Below are 16,601 nucleotides of genomic sequence, written 5' to 3' on the forward strand. Positions count from 1 at the left end.
GTCAAGCATGGTGGAGGTACTGTCATGGCTTGGCTTGCATTGCTGCTTCTGGAACAGGCTCAGTGAGCTTTATTGATGAGTAACTCATGATGGTAGCAGCAGAATGAATTCAGAAACATTCTGTCTGCCAATTTACAGAGAAATGCATCCAAGCTAATTGGGAGTAACTTCATCATGCATCCAAAACACACCACCAACTCAACAAAGGACTTCATCAGCGGGGAAAAAAGTGGAAGGTTTTCAACCGGCTAAGTCAATCAACAGACCTTAACCCAATTGAGCATGCATTTCACTTCCTGAAGAGGAGACTGAAGGGACAAACTCCTCAAAACAAACAACAACTGAAAGAAGCTGTGCTACAAGCCTGGAAATGCACAACAAAAGAAGAAAGAAGAGTGCAGCAGTTTGGTAATGTCACTAGGTCACCTGCATGATGAAGTTATTGCCAGCAAGAGATATACATCCAAATATTCAGCGGGATGCACCTTAAGAGGATCTGTTCCAATACTTTTGCTCACCTAAAAATTGGGTGGTCTGACACCAAAGGCACCATGTTCCAAGTTGTTTAACACATTTAGATGATTTATTTTCTTATATTCATCTTCTGATCTTAAATCCAAATGTTTTTCGTGTACAGCCCCCCCAAAAAAACAAAACAAAAAAAATCACCACCCACCCTGGTCTTGATGTTCCAATACTTTCAGAGGAGACTGTATATAGTTTCTAACGCTAACTAGTAAAACACAAATTAAATAATGCACTTATCAATGTGAAAATTGGTTGTTTGTTTTGTTATGTTTCATATTACTATTCAAGCTACTGTACACTCATTGAGGCATCAATAATCAGCTAATTTCTTCCAAGATAAAATGAAACCACAGTAATATGTTTTTCTCGCGTTTTTGAGCATCACACAGTAAATTAGAACCACTTGCAGGGAGGAAATAAAGTTGGCATTGGAGATTTGAAGAAATGTCCTGCCACACATACCAGAGGATTGGTCAGAGGAATCATTTGAATTTGTCACTTTACTGAATCATACCTAATTTTCATAAAATTGAGAAGATCGCAGTTCAAGTGTTACTTGTTTCACTGTTGTGGGAACGACAGCTCGGAAATTTGAACCATACAACATATATTATTCTATCCACATTCAATGGATATGAGTAATTGCGTGCTCTGATCTACTACGAGGCTATCAGCTCATATACTGTGAGTAGAGAAAAACAAAATGGCGGCGCGTGTTGCTGAACCAACTGAGGGCGAAATAAACACTCTACTCAAAAACACCCCCCCCCCCCCCAAAAAAAAGCAAGCAACAAAATATGGAATAAAAGTATTTGATGGTAAGAACGTATCTTTATTTTTCAAGAATTATTATTTTTCACAAATTGCTACTGTCATTTTGCCAGTTTGTTTACATTCTAAGCAGAAATGATTTTGTCGGACGTTTTGTATAAAGTTTTTATTTATTGAATTTGCAAAAAATAAAAATGCTCTGTTTCTCTAAATCCAGTGAATGTGGATAAAATAAAAGAGTTATTCCACTCAATCTTGTCCATGGCTTATAGCCAACTCGGTGCTATGTGCCTCATCGCCTGTCAGCTCATGTACGACTTGATTTCGTGGAATGTTACATATACTTCAAGGCACAGATTTCAAGTAATGGATAAAATTCTATCCATAAATTCCCCCAGTGTGCCATTAGTAGTGTTCTTACCCACTCCTCTTCATGCCAGTCGGCATGTAGGGATGAGCGGTTGTTGCTCCACTTGGCTAGCAGTGTGTCCTGGTCATTGCGTAGCACCACATGCTCTGAGTCGGCTGATGGGGAGTTCTTGGAGGCGATGTACTCTGGCCTGGCGGCGTTTAGGGCCTGCACAGCCGATGCCAGTAGCTTACAGTCACATACCGTTACAAGCTGCCGTGTCTGTGAGAGGGAGAGGTTTAAAGCTGTAACACATTCTAAAAAGCATGAACCATCAAACACATGCACTCATTTTGCATTGCTATATATTACTAATATTCCGGTCATGGGGAAGAAAAAAAAAGCAAAAAAAAGCATAACAGCACCCCCACAGGCTGTTCACGCTTAGACAGCTACAGGTTGCCTGTACGCAAATATTTTATTAACCACAAAACCACATGCTACTTCTTAATAAACTATCATGATTATAAGTGAAGTGTGTCTGTCTACTTGCCTACCTTGTCTGCCAGTATTGTGAGCGTTCTCTCCAGGCCGTTGGCAGAGCGCTCCTTGGCGGCGCGGGAGAGGCGCTCGGCGTAGTAGCTGACCTGAGTCTTCAGAGTGTTGATGTGTGAGATGATCTCTTTGGCGCGGACGATGTCCTGAGGGATGTACATGATGGACTGGGAGCTGCTCTGAGAGCTGCTGCATGGACACAGAAGGTTACACATATTATAATCGTTACAGGCCTGTTTGACCAGACAAGTGCCAAAAATCTGTGAGACATTTCACAATATTATTATCAAGAATGCTTCTGGTTCATCTGTGTCATTCTATTTACATAATCTCACAAGTGTGTGATTGATTGCAAACAAATAAAGGTGGAAGTCATGACATATGGCAAAGGAGAATATTGAATCCCAAGATTCTAACAAGTAAAAATGAGGTTTACATTCGGGTTTACATTTAGCCATTTTGCAGGCACTTGTATCCAAACAATGGAAACCAGTCTAAGCACAGAGCTACTGAGGGTTAAAAGTCTCGCACAAGGGCTTAACAGTGTCTCCCAGGATTTGAACTAGTTAACCCTCTGGCGCTCCCTAACCTGCTAGTTAACCTGTTACCTTTTAGGGGTAACCCATTAAACCTAACCCTCAGTCTATAATCCATCAATCCTAACTCCATCCCTCTAGCTCAAACAAACTAGCTCCACCTGTCTGGACATAATCCCAAACCTACCATCTCCAACTCTCAATCTTCTGGTTAATACAGAATGTTAACCCTCTGGGGTCGAGAGCTTTGCCAGCAAAGCTCAGGAGGTTTAGAATGAGTAGGTCATGTATTTAGATAAATATCTTCACGGGTTTTTATCATACAAGTGTGATAAACATATTGACAGAAACTTTATACTTTACACTTTCCTATGTGCCTACTGCCAAATAATATTATATATTTTTTAAAAATACCTAAATTAGATGAAACAAAACTTGTCACCTTACTTGGTCACACCTGAGTCGGAGCGCTGAGCACCCACTTACACATTCATAAAAGACTATTCGCATGGTAACGGCATGATAATCACTTTCATGCTTTCAATTGGTTTCTCTTTTGTGGTGGGAACGCCCACTGTAAACAGGATAAAATCTGTCAGCCATAGTTTAGGCTACCTGTTTGGAGGTAAAACTTGTTGTGAGATGGCACGCGGATTTGCAAGATGGTGCTTCGGATGATGCAGGACAGCGATTCAATTTCAGGACAGCAATTCAATTCATAATTCAGGACAGTGATACAATTTCAGCGGTTCATCGGATCTTGAGAACTGCGACACTGATGACGAGCGGTGTCATTTTCATCTTCGACCCGATTCAGCCGAAGATCAACTCGAGTAAGTGTATTTCTTCTATTTCTTATGAGCATATCGGTTGATATGCATGTCCTGTAGTGCATACACAGGAAAAATGACTGAGCAATTTTTTCCAGAGTTAAAAGTATTTTCCTCAAAAATAGTTAATTTTGCTCTATTTTGAGTTTAGAGAGTAAAATTTGGAGCCGGATTGGGAGCAAAATGACAGAGTAATTGTGTAACAGAGTAGGTTGTGGTGCTGAACTGAGTAAAATAGTACAAGAGTTAATTTCAAGACACACTGAAGTCAAACTTTAAAAAAAAAAAAACAGATAAATAAAGCTATTGTAAAAAGCAGTTTTAGAACTGTGTTGGAATGTGTGGGGAAAAAAACAAAACATGACCTTACCCATTGTGATGAACTGTTTTGATCACTTGACCTGATGGGATTCAGAGATGGCAGTGGGAGGGGTTTTTATTCTTCTCATTGAATGGAATGGAATTTTTTTACTCTTCTCATTGAATACCCCCACTCCCACTGCCAACTCTTTATCCCAAAACAATAGAACATAAAATTTTTGATGGCCAGTTAATTGTTCAAATCAATGGAGCAGATTTAAGTTTTTGTGCTTTATACATTCCTAAGACTGAACAGAATCACCTCAAGTGATCAAAACAGTTCGTCACAATGGGTAAGCTCATGTTTTTTAACACATTCCAACACAGTCCTAAAACTGCTTTTTACAACATCTTCATTTATCTGTTATTTTTTAAAAAGTACAATCATGACATACAGACTATATCGATATTATTGTAGCTGAACTTGTGCTGAATACAAAAAAAGTCATCGGACTTTGAAAATACTGCTTAGATTTGTTGAAATTGACATCAGCACATACCAAAATCATTAGAGTGCCAGAAAATACCCTCAGATCCCAGAGGGTTAAACCACTGATCTGTCCATGTAGTAATGATTTGAGTCAGTGATATCCTAAAACAGTGTTTCATGGACCAAGTGTGGTTAAAAAACAAAAAAACAAAAACACCGAGTAAAGCCAGGGGGTCTGTGACTTCTTAATTTAGTTCCAGTAGTACCAATTAACAATTCTGCCTAAATAAAATCAACTTGAACTTAATGTGTTTGATCAGTGGACAGCCCTAAAATACAAAGTTCCCTGGCTCCAATAATAATGTATGTATTTGAGTAATGAGCCTAATATTTGAATAGTTCAGTTACGATCATAAAATAATCTGTGCTGAGAAGGTGCATGGATTTTTTTTTAAACAGGTTGTTAAAGGGGTTCCTGACTGCAAAAGGTTTGCGAACCCCAGTCCTAAACCATAATTAAATGGTAAGAAAATATGAAGATTTAAGAATATTGGCGCATCTTTAAAATGCATACTAGTCATCACCTAATAATGAGTGTGTCCAAACTTTTGACTGCAACTGTACACCATTTTAAATTAAAAAAATGAAGTTTACACAATTTCCTTGTTCCCCCACATGCAAAACATGTTTGACCGCCAAAGCTGCAGCGGCGGCGGTTCATGACCATGGATTGTTTTGAGGCAGGACAACATTAATAACAACACAGCCTCAAACAAAATTAAGTTGAGAGGCTATCACACTCGACTTAGCTTATAGCTAATATCTTTTTTTTTTTTTTATAAAATAGTAATCCTATGAAAGCAAGTTGAGAGTCGACAATCATCCAGCGGACAATCTAGCAGCTTGTACTGAACACTTTTATACTTCATTGTTCAATTATGTTCAATACAGCAAGCATGTTTGCCAGGCTTCTGCAAAATGTCCAGCCTCCCAAAAACCACATAGACCTCAAATTAACCAAAGAACTTGGGCATTGGAAAAGGGAGACTCTCCACTAGCTAACTCTTCCATATCACATGAGTCATATGACAACAACCAATCAGGGAGGGAGGAGAAGGAAAGGGGGGGGGGGACACTGAGGAGTCGGTCATTAACCAGCTGTCCTCCGTTCCTCCTCTGAGAATGGAGCAGTGAGAATCGTGCCCCAAATGGCTTTTATTAGCACTTGTTGCATTTCTATTTCTGACCACTAAGTGCAATAATAACTCTATGGAGCTTAAAAGGTCAGCGAATGCACTGCCTCGTGACTGCACATCATCAGCTGTCAAACAGCAACATCTGTTTAAATCATTGTTCACTCAAAAAAATGTAATTAGTATTTCAACAGAACTTAAAATGCATGGATTTGTGAATGAGAACTTTAGAACTGCCGCTGCCTGCATGGATGGATAGGCCACTTGCCACTGGCCCAAAGGGGAAGACATGGCCTAATGGTTAGAGAAACAGCTTTGGGACCAAAAGTGAAGTGCCCTTGAGCAAGGTGCCTAAACCCCAGTTGCTTCGGCAAGTGTGGTGGCATACCTTGTGTCTTATCAGCCACAGAAAAACTGATGATGCAATTATCAGATCATGCAGGTAGCCAGGCCATTTAAAAACAACAACAAAAAAATCCCCGAAAGCTTCACTTGCTTGTTATGATCCTTGTAACTCCAATGCAGAAGAAGACACCAAATATGTCTTAGTTGATGTAAATTTCAGCTTTGGCCAAACTATTCCTTTAATAACACATACACGCGCACAGAGATAATGATTGTGTGTAGAAATCAGACGGTGATGATGCATTTTTAAGTGTAATCGGTTTCTCACAGTGCAGTGTTGGAGCCATTTTCTGAAAACGGTCTCTGTTAAGGTCATACTTGTGCTTTACGTGTGTGTCTTCATACAAGACATAAATCAGGAACAAACACAGAACAGAGATGTGTGTATGGGAGACTGATCATAAACACACACACCTAGCGTAACACGCTCACACTTATGGGAGGGATCCATGAGAAACATCATGCACAGACACAGAGTAGAGTCTAAAATTTCCAGCCCACTACAAAGAACTGTTTTTGCCTCATCAGTTATAAATAAATAAATAAATAAATAAATAGAGATGCATTATTTAAAGCTGGACAATTGTCCTATGAAATTGTTATATATCTTAAAGTACATCATTACTTGTAGTTTTTAGTCAATAAGAATATTTCTTGATTTATATCAATAAATCAGTTTTTCATAACTGATCAAACAAAAACACAGTCTTTAAGACTAGATTCAGAATTTTGGACAGTACTGTGAAAAAGGAAAAAAAAATTCACAAAAACAAATAGTGGGGAAAAAAAACTTCAACTTAAAATAAACTCACCATTCCTCCTCATAAATGCTGATTGGAAAACAAAAAGGCAATTAAAGAGCAAGAAATAAATGACAAAAGAAAAGATTAGCATCACTACAACTGAGTATGTTCACTCTTGGAAAACAAGAGCCAATGAAAGCAGGATCAAAAACAAATTTGCACTGATTAAGAGCTGCAATGACGAGCTAAACAAAATGGGAATAATCAACATGCAGTAATATACAACATAATAGCAAGTAATGACAATGAAAGGATTTTCAGGCAGGATGTTCACTTAAAGCGAGCAGGAACAGCTGTATAATATAAAGGGGTTCTGTGGTGAATGATAATCTTATTGTACTTTATAATTAACGTTCTATCAGTTGCACAAAAGAGCAAAGCTGTGATTTTGGAGCACTGGTGTGTGTGCGAGAGCATGTGAGCTGCTGAAATGTGCTGAGCTCGACGCACAACGACGCTGAGTGGGCAGTTATACATGCTGCGTTACACAGATCAGCCTCTTACCAAGCAGAGTATAAAAAAGTATTTCTGCTTTTCTGTCAGGTACACACACACACACACACACACACACACACACACACACACACACACACACCTTGGAAATGACGGGTATGAAAATGCCTGTGTTTAATTTGCTGAATCACTCTGGAGCCTGGAGAGACTGTGTACTGAAGAGTCGGCTCCGATTGATGATGGAGATCAAGCAATCTCATCAAGCTTATTGCCGTTATGTTGGCCAAAGGAGGTGACTAGGGCTACAATTCTTTCTTTCAAACCATATGATACATATCTCAATATGTAGAATATAATGCGACACAAACACTATACAGTTAAACAAGTAAAAATTTAATGCGTTTCAATTAGATTCAAGTTCAGCACCAATAGGATTCGATCCTATAAGTTTCAGATTTGCTCAATTTAGGTTTTCCACCATAGGAAAGTCTTCAGAGAGAGAGAGAGACTTTTGCACTGTCCGGTTTCTCATTAACAACATACGGCAAGTATTTTTGTATTATTAACTTCTATAGAGGGGGAAAAAGTGATGCTAATGAAGGTGACAATAGGATGCCACTGCTTCCTGGTCGTTTAACATTAATTGTACCTATAAACTGCTAAAAAGAATGATGTGACATCTTTTGATGGACAACAACATTAAACATCACACCCATGAAACAGCTGTGAATTATCTCCCATCTTCAAGCTCTGGAAGAAAATCAAGCTCTTTTTCATGCGAGTGCAGTCTTTCTGGCACTCTCTCTTAGACACAAAGGCCATAGTGGGTACATTGATTTTCAACAACAGTCTTGCTTTTTTTTCCCCTCTCTTCAAGATTCAAAATGGATCTTGGCTTGTAAATCCAAGCCAATGCATACACTGTTGGACCAAACCTTTAGAGAGATTACACAAAGTGCTAAATGGTGGAGTGCCAATAATTGTGACACATGGTTTTGTTCAAAAAATAAATAAAATGTGTGTGTGTGTGTGTGTGTGTGTGTATACACACACACACACACACACACACACACACTACTGCATCTCAAAAAATTTGAATATCATGAACAAGTTCAATATTTTCCATTAGTTATTTAAGAAAGTGAAAATTTATGTCCTGGGTTCGAGCCCAGCAGCCGGCGAAAGCCTTTCTGTGTAGAGTTTGCATGTTCTCCCCGTGTCTGCGTCAGTTTCCTCCGGGTGCTCCAGTTTCCCCCACAGTCCAAAAGACATGCAGGTTAGGCTAATTGGTGGCTTTAAATTGGCCGTAGATGTGAATGTGAATGGTTGTTTGTCTCTGTGCGTCAGCCCTGCGATAACCTGTCGACTTGTCCAGGGTGTATCCCGCCTCTCGCCCATAGTCAGCTGGGATAGGCTCCAGCTTGCCTGCGACCCTGTAGTTGATTCAAGAAGAGCTTCACAAGAATTGGACTGAGGTTGGTGTTAGTGCATCAAGAACCACTACACACAGACGTCTTCAGGAAAGGGGCTACAACTGTCACATTTCTAATATCAAGCCACTCCTGGACCACAGACAACGTCAGAAGTGTCTTACCTAGGCTAAGGAGAGAAAGAACTGGACTGTTGCTCAGTGGCCCAAAGACCTCTTTTCAGAGGAAAGTAAATTTTACATTTCATTTGGAAATCAAAATCCTAGAGTCTGGAGGAAAAGTGGAGAGGAAAAGAATCCAAGGTCCAATGTGAAGTGTCCACAGTCTGTGATGATTTGCAGTGCCATGCCATCTGCTGGTGTTGGTCCACTGTGTTTTATCAAGTCCAAAGTCAACACAGCCGTCTACCAGGAGATTTTAGAGCACTTCATGCTTCCATCTGCTGACCAGCTTTATGGGGATGTTGATTTCCTTTTCCAGCAGGACTTAGCGCCTGCCCACAGTGCCAATGCTACTACCAAATGGTTTACTGACCATGATATCACTGTGCTTGATTGGCCAGACAACTCGCCTGACCTGAACCTTGTACCGAATCTATGGGGTATTGTCAAGAGGAAGATGAGGCGCACCTGACCCAAAGATACAGACAAGCTGAAGGCTGCTATCAAAGCAACCTGGGCTTCAGTAACACCTCAGCAGTGCCACAGGCTGATCACCTCCATACCACGCCACGTTGATGCAGTAATTAATACAGTAATGTACCCTGGGCGGCACGGTGATGTAGCGGTTAGCACAGTCGCCTCACAGCAAGAAGGTTCTGGGTTCGAACCCAGTGGCCGGCAAGGGCCTTTCTGTGTGGAGTTTGCATGTTCTCCCCGTGTCTGCGTGGGTTTCCTCTGGGCGCTCTGGTTTCCCCCACAATCCAAAGACATGCAGTTAGGTTGACGTGGGGCGGCCTTGGGCTGAGGTGCCCTTGAGCAAGGTACCTGACCCCTGACTGCTCCCCGGGCGCTCTGGTGTGGCTGCCCACTGCTCTGGGTGTGTGTGCGCGTGTGTGTTCACTGCTTCAGATGGGTTAAATGCAGAGGATGAATTTCACTGTGCTTGAAGTGTGCATGTGACGAATAAAGGTTTCTTCTTCTTCTTCATTTGTGGTAAAGGAGCCCCAACCAAGTACTGAGTGTATAAATGAACATACTTTTCAGAAGTTGGACATTTCTGTATTGTAAATCCTTTTTTGACTGTTCTTAGGAAATACTCTAATAATTTGAGATACTGGATTTCTGATTTTCATGAGCTATAAGCCATAATCATCAAACTTAAAACAAAAAAAAGTTTTAAATATTTAACTTTACATGTAATGAATACAGAATATAACCCCGATTCCAAAAAAGTTGGGACAAACTACAAATTTAAATAAAAACGGAATGCAGTAATTTACAAATCTCAAAAACTGATATTGTATTCACAATAGAACATAGACAACATATCAAATGTCGAAAGTGAGACATTTTGAAATTTCATGCCAAATATTGGCTCATTTGAAATTTCATGACAGCAACACATCTCAAAAAAGTTGGGACAGAGCCAATAAGAGGCTGGAAAAGTTAAAGGTACAAAAAAGGAACAGCTGGAGGACCAAATTGCAACTCATTAGGTCAATTGGCAATAGGTCATTAACATGACTGGGTATAAAAAGAGCATCTTGGAGTGGCAGCGGCTCTCAGAAGTAAAGATGGGAAGAGGATCAGCAATCCCTCTAATTCTGTGCCGACAAATAGTGAAGCAATATCAGAAAGGAGTTTGACAGTGTAAAATTGCAAAGAGTTTGAACATATCATCATCTACAGTGCATAATATCATCAAAAGATTCAGAGAATCTGGAAGAATCTCTGTGCGTAAGGGTCAAGGCCGGAAAACCATACTGGGTGCCTGTGATCTTTGGGCCCTTAGACGGCACTGCATCACATACAGGCATGCTTCTCTATTGGAAATCACAAAATGGGCTCAGGAATATTTCCAGAGAACATTATCTGTGAACACAATTCATCGTGCCATCCGCCGTTGCCAGCTAAAACTCTATAGCTCAAAGAAGAAGCCGTATCTAAACACGATCCAGGAGCGCAGACATCTTCTCTGGGCCAAGGCTCATTTAAAATGGACTGTGGCAAAATGGAAAACTGTTCTGCGGTCAGACGAATCAAAATTTGAAGTTCTTTATGGAAATCAGGGACGCCATGTCATTCGGACTAAAGAGGAAAAGGACGACCCAAGTTGTTATCAGCGCTCAGTTCAGAAGCCTGCATCTCTGATGGTATGGGGTTGCATTAGTGCATGTGGCATGGGCAGCTTACACATCTGGAAAGACACACTCAATGCTGAAAGGTATATCCAGGTTCTAGAGCAACATATGCTCCCATCCAGACGACGTCTCTTTCAGGGAAGACCTTGCATTTTCCAACATGACAATGCCAAACCGCATACTGCATCAATTACAGCATCATGGCTGTGTAGAAGAAGGGTCTGGGTACTGAACTGGCCAGCCTGCAGTCCAGATCTTTCACCCATAGAAAACATTTGGCGCATCATAAAACAGAAGATACGACAAAAAAGACCTAAGACAGTTGAGCAACTAGAATCCTACATTAGACAAGAATGGGTTAACATTCCTATCCCTAAACTTGAGCAACTTGTCTCCTCAGTCCCTAGACATTTACAGACTGTTGTAAAGAGAAAAGGGGATGTCTCACAGTGGTAAACATGGCCTTGTCCCAACTTTTTTGAGATGTGTTGTTTCATGAAATTTAAAATCACCTAATTTTTCTCTTTAAATGATATATTTTCTCAGTTTAAACATTTGATATGTCATCTATGTTCTATTCTGAATAAAACATGGAATTTTGAAACTTCCACATCATTGCATTCTGTTTTTATTTACAATTTGTACTTTGTCCCAACTTTTTTGGAATCGGGGTTTTATGTGAAAGTTTACCTTTTTAAATTAAATTGTGAAAAAAAGAACATTTTCACAATATTATAATTTTTTGAGATGCACACACACACACATATATATATATATATATATATATATATATATATATATAGGGCGGCACGGTGGTGTAGTGGTTAGCGCTGTCGCCTCACAGCAAGAAGGTCCAGGTTCAAGCCCCGTGGCCGGCGAGGGCCTTTCTGTGTGGAGTTTGCATGTTCTCCCCGTGTCCGCGTGGGTTTCCTTCGGGTGCTCCGGTTTCCCCCACAGTCCAAAGACATGCAGGTTAGGTTAACTGGCGACTCTAAAATTGACCGTAGGTGTGAATGTGAGTGTGAATGGTTGTCTGTGTCTATGTGTCAGCCCTGTGATGACCTGGCGACTGGTCCAGGGTGTACCCCGCCTTTCGCCCGTAGTCAGCTGGGATAGGCTCCAGCTTGCCTGCGACCCTGTAGGACATGATAAAGCGGCTAGAGATAATTATATATATATATATATATATATATATATATATATATATGTGTGTGTGTGTGTGTGTGTGTGAGATAGATCTCTCTCTCAAGGGTTTGTTCTTAGAATGAACTTTACTTCTCATATTTTCAAATGTGCAATGAAGGTAACTGACAGCAAAGACATTTTTCCATACCAATCTTTACCAAGGGTGCCAATAATTATCAAGATGACTGCATATCCATTTCTTACACACAAACCTTAACACCGTTCTAACAAACACACACCCTTTCCTATTTCTGTTCTTTGTACACACACACCCCTCTTCTATTCCAGGCCAGACTTCGATCACTGTCACTTACTGTTTCTTGGCCTCCTCGAATTTCTGGACGAGTTTGCGCAGGCCGTTGTTTTTAAAGCCCTGACAGTGAGCTGCTGGAGCACCGATCGTCACCACATCATATGTATGATCTACACACACACACACACACACACACACACACACACACACACACACACATACACACACAAATTTATACACAAGCACAGACCAGAACACATTTAATAAACACTAAAGGATTTTACATAACGTAGATAGATAACATTCGACTAATTCAAACACACACACACACACACACACACATAAACACACTGTGTTTATGATCTACATTATATATCAGCCAGTGGAGTGAGACAGATAGCTAGTGCCTCACCCAATGTGGGTCAGTGCTTTCAGGAGGATTGTCCTAAAAAGGACATGTGTGTGTATCCGAGTGAGAGAGAGGCCATAATTCAAACTTGACATCTCGAAAAGATATGATAGAGTGTGTGTGCATGCGTTAAAAGAATAAACAGTAATATATAGTGATGTGTATACTACTGTTTCTTCTGACAGTGAACACTAAGGCCTAAAGAGAGAAATGACTAAGACAGTGTTTGTGTTAATGTTAAGTGCACTAATTAGTACTCACTTCAGTTCACTGTGCAAATAAACTAGTGACTGGTGGAAAGGGGGAAGAAAAAGAGAAAGGGGGAAAAATTGAACATTTTTTAACCTTGACTTAATTTAATTTTTTTGTCGATGGTTTTATTGGCAGTGTGTGTATATATTCGAATGGTCTTATTTAAAGGAGAATTGAAGGCAAATTTTTTTATTATCAAAATTCTACTTCTCATGTTATTAAATATAGGAATGCATTTTTGATAGCTATTTTGTCACTGCTATAGCAAGTTATGAGTGTTTGAAATATGCTATGTAATATATCAGTCCATATGTCAAAGCAATGGCTGTAAACGAGATTCGTTAAGGCCTGTGCGAGACATCGTAGGACAGAAATAAAAAGTACAGTGGAACTCAAAGTGACCAACATCTGCCAACGTTGTCAAAAGACGCATGCGCCCTCTTTCGAATGCTGATGTAATCAAGCCGGAAGTTGTGTTTGTTTTGATAGCAATCAGGAAAGTTTGAAGAAATTAGGCAGTAATCATCAATTAAACTCATTTTTTGCAATATTTCATTTGGAAAACAATTTTCAAAATGGCGGCACTGACACCTGGCTGACACTTCACGCTTCGAAGTCTCGTACAAGTCTCGTGAAGATCACACAGATAAGCGACGCCTGCTGTGGACCAAACGAACTAAATTCAACATGGCTAAAAGCCGAAGAGGCCGATAAGTATAATATTTAATTGCAATTAGTTCCCAATATGAGTCACGATATAAGGTTACTAAAACCGAAAACATAATTGAATAATACGTTAAGAAATAAAGCAAGTTTAAACATGACTTCAGTTCTCCTTTAATTAGCAGTTCTTTGCATTACATTTTATTGGTGTAGTGAAATTCTTACTCTGTTTCATTCAGTTCAACTTTAGAAATGAATCAACCTATAAATAAACAAGACAGTAAGCCACAGAGAATTTCTGTGAAAATCTGTGTTTGAAACATCATTTTTGTCTATTGTTGGTTCTTCTACACTCAAGTAGATAGGAGCCTGGTCTTAACCAACTGGAAATAACTGCCTGGGAGTGTTGCCAAGATGGCTGCCGAGTGGACAGACTTTACTAGAAGGGCTCCAGCAGAAGGATAAGGGAGGCAGAGAGCAGAGACAAGCGAGGTGGAGTCTCACCAAACCCAGAGTCGTCCTGCACTCTCATCCTCTGCACGTGAAGGTTAGTGGACATGAACTCCAACTTCCTGTCAGCTTTGAGGTTGCTTGCTTTGAATGAAGGGCCTGAAAGAAAGAAAGAAAGAAAGAAAGAAAGAAAGAAAGAAAGAAAGAAAGAAAGAAAGAAAGAAAGGAGTGAACGCAATGGATAGAGTTAGAAAAAAATTATGCTATTTACACGCTGTAGCCAACTCCAGATTAAATGCACTGTTCAAAAGACGGGGAAACTACTAATACTGCTGCAATGTGCTCGAAAGGGTTGCACTAAAGAAGCCTTTTCTGACAGCAACTTATACTCTTGAAGCAACTGGAAACAAACGTTGGGATCAAATAAGACCAAAACAAGCTGTTTACACATGAACATCATCGCCACTGGTGAAAAAAAAATGGACAATGCACAAGAAAGCCTCTGAATCCAATGTAAAAGATGATGGTGGTCTATGAATGTCTCAGAATGACAGTGCAAGTGTCTGCATAAATTTGATGAAGAACATCGCTCATTGTGCATATTCAATTCTGCATATATTTAGTCAGAGGTGCCGATAGTTTTGGAGTTGACTGTGCACATAATAATAGCCGAGCTCCCTGCACCCATACTTAAGCAAATATGGTAATGCATCCACCTGATTTTTGATGGCTTGACCATACAACATCTGTACGAACGACATGCATGTACCACCACAGGGAACCTGATCAAGGCAACGCATCTCAAACACTTGATCACCAGACAGTGAAATTTGTCTCTTTATTTATTTACATAAGATAGATGGGTTTTTGTCCAGCACTTATTTTTAATTTGCTTTTTTAGAAAATAAGGTGGGATTCTTTACCAACACATATTTTATGGAAACTATTCATGACACTTTCATATAAAACTAGTTTTATTAGTCCACTAGCTTGTTGGACAGTTGACTGCTTCCATCATGTAAGGGAGATAGATGGATGCAGTCACAGGAAGGAGTTTTACTGAAAGTGTGCTACAGATTCAAAATGTAAACAAAGGCAGAGTCAAAAAACAGGCAGGGGTCCAGTGAGGCACAGACAGGATATCAGCAGTAATACAATACTCAGAGTCCAAAAACACAAATAGGTTCAAAACCAGAAAAGCGAGACAAAATACAGTACAAGGCTTGGTAACGTTAGATGCAGGGTACAGAGTGTATACTTTGCAAAGTCTGTTTTATACTGAGTCCTTTTATATATATATATATATATATATATATATATATATATATATATATATATATATATATATATATGCGCTGTGATTGTGCTCTAATCAGGAACAGGTGCATGGTAATTAGTCCTAATTGTGCTGTATGCACAAACATGTGGATGTGAAAGAGGTAACCAGACAACTGTTTGACATATCAAGTTTGATATTCGATCGTAACTATACAGTAATGATGTAAAGTGAAAGCACTGGTTCACTGCTGAACACCAGGCACCAGCAGAGTCTCACCATAATAAATGTTGTGGTGTTGTTTCTGGCGCATGGCATGTGATGTCAAAGAAAGGAATAAATATGTATTTGTAACTGCGATGCATCTCTCATTATTGGTATCACTGTCACAAGACAATCCAGCAATTTATTGATGTGAAATCCACGACACTACACAATTCATTGGTTCATATGCTACAATAATATTATTATTCTATTCATGTTGATTTTGTGCCCTTGAAAATATTTTACTCATTCACTCATCAGGAGCTCTGCTTTTAGGCACTGCCTCAATATCTATATTAAGTACAAGAATATTTTAGGTTGAGGTTCAGAGCTTGACAAGCAGACCCCAAAGTCAATACAGAACTGCTTGCAAGAGCACAAAATCTATATTCAGGAATGGCCTTCTCAGTCTCCAGATCTTCATGGACTGAAATGAAGATGCCACTCCACATGTACGTACAAACCAAAGAATGTAGAGAAGTTTGAAAAGTGTTATATAAAGCAGTGGACCATGATCTTCTGGAAGTATCCTTCAACCATGGTAGAAATTACAGGAAGAACTTCAGTTATTCTCTCCATGGAAGGCTTCACCAAATGTTAGTGTTAATTATAGGGGTGCCATTACATTATTGGCATTTAGCAGACTCTCTTATCCAGAGCGACACAGAACATACCCAGAGCAGCCTGGGAAGCAGTTGGGGATTAGGTGCCTTACTCAAGGGCACTTGAGCCATTCCTGCTGGTCCAGGGAATCAAACCAGCAACCTTTCAGTTCCAAAGCTGCTTTTCAAACCATTAGGCCATGGCTTCCCCAATAATTTGAAACCAGCATTTTGTAGAACCTAAATAAGGTCTATCACACACTCAGAGGAATGTGCTATCTACCCTCTTCCACATATCTGAG

At 39.8% G+C, this 16,601-nt stretch overlaps 1 protein-coding gene across 6 annotated transcripts in view; it reads right to left on the reverse strand.

Annotated features, from left to right (window-relative positions):
- Positions 1 to 16,601, reverse strand: part of inpp4ab (inositol polyphosphate-4-phosphatase type I Ab) — a 221,968-nt gene that overhangs the window by 72,462 nt on the left and 132,905 nt on the right. For all 6 annotated transcript variants that reach the window (XR_009654506.1, XR_009654505.1, XM_060918996.1 and 3 more), the window contains exons 11-14: positions 14,212 to 14,316; positions 12,445 to 12,553; positions 2,206 to 2,392; positions 1,721 to 1,930 (exon numbers count right to left, since the gene is read on the reverse strand). Coding sequence is in view for 4 of the 6 variants with exons in the window: in XM_060918996.1 (XP_060774979.1) it covers positions 1,721 to 1,930; positions 2,206 to 2,392; positions 12,445 to 12,553; positions 14,212 to 14,316 (611 nt within the window). In the remaining 2 variants the exon portion in view is untranslated. The remainder of the gene's footprint in view (positions 1 to 1,720; positions 1,931 to 2,205; positions 2,393 to 12,444; positions 12,554 to 14,211; positions 14,317 to 16,601) is intronic.

Source organism: Neoarius graeffei, chromosome 4 (genome assembly GCF_027579695.1).
Source record: "Neoarius graeffei isolate fNeoGra1 chromosome 4, fNeoGra1.pri, whole genome shotgun sequence".
Classification (NCBI taxonomy): Eukaryota; Metazoa; Chordata; class Actinopteri; order Siluriformes; family Ariidae; genus Neoarius; species Neoarius graeffei.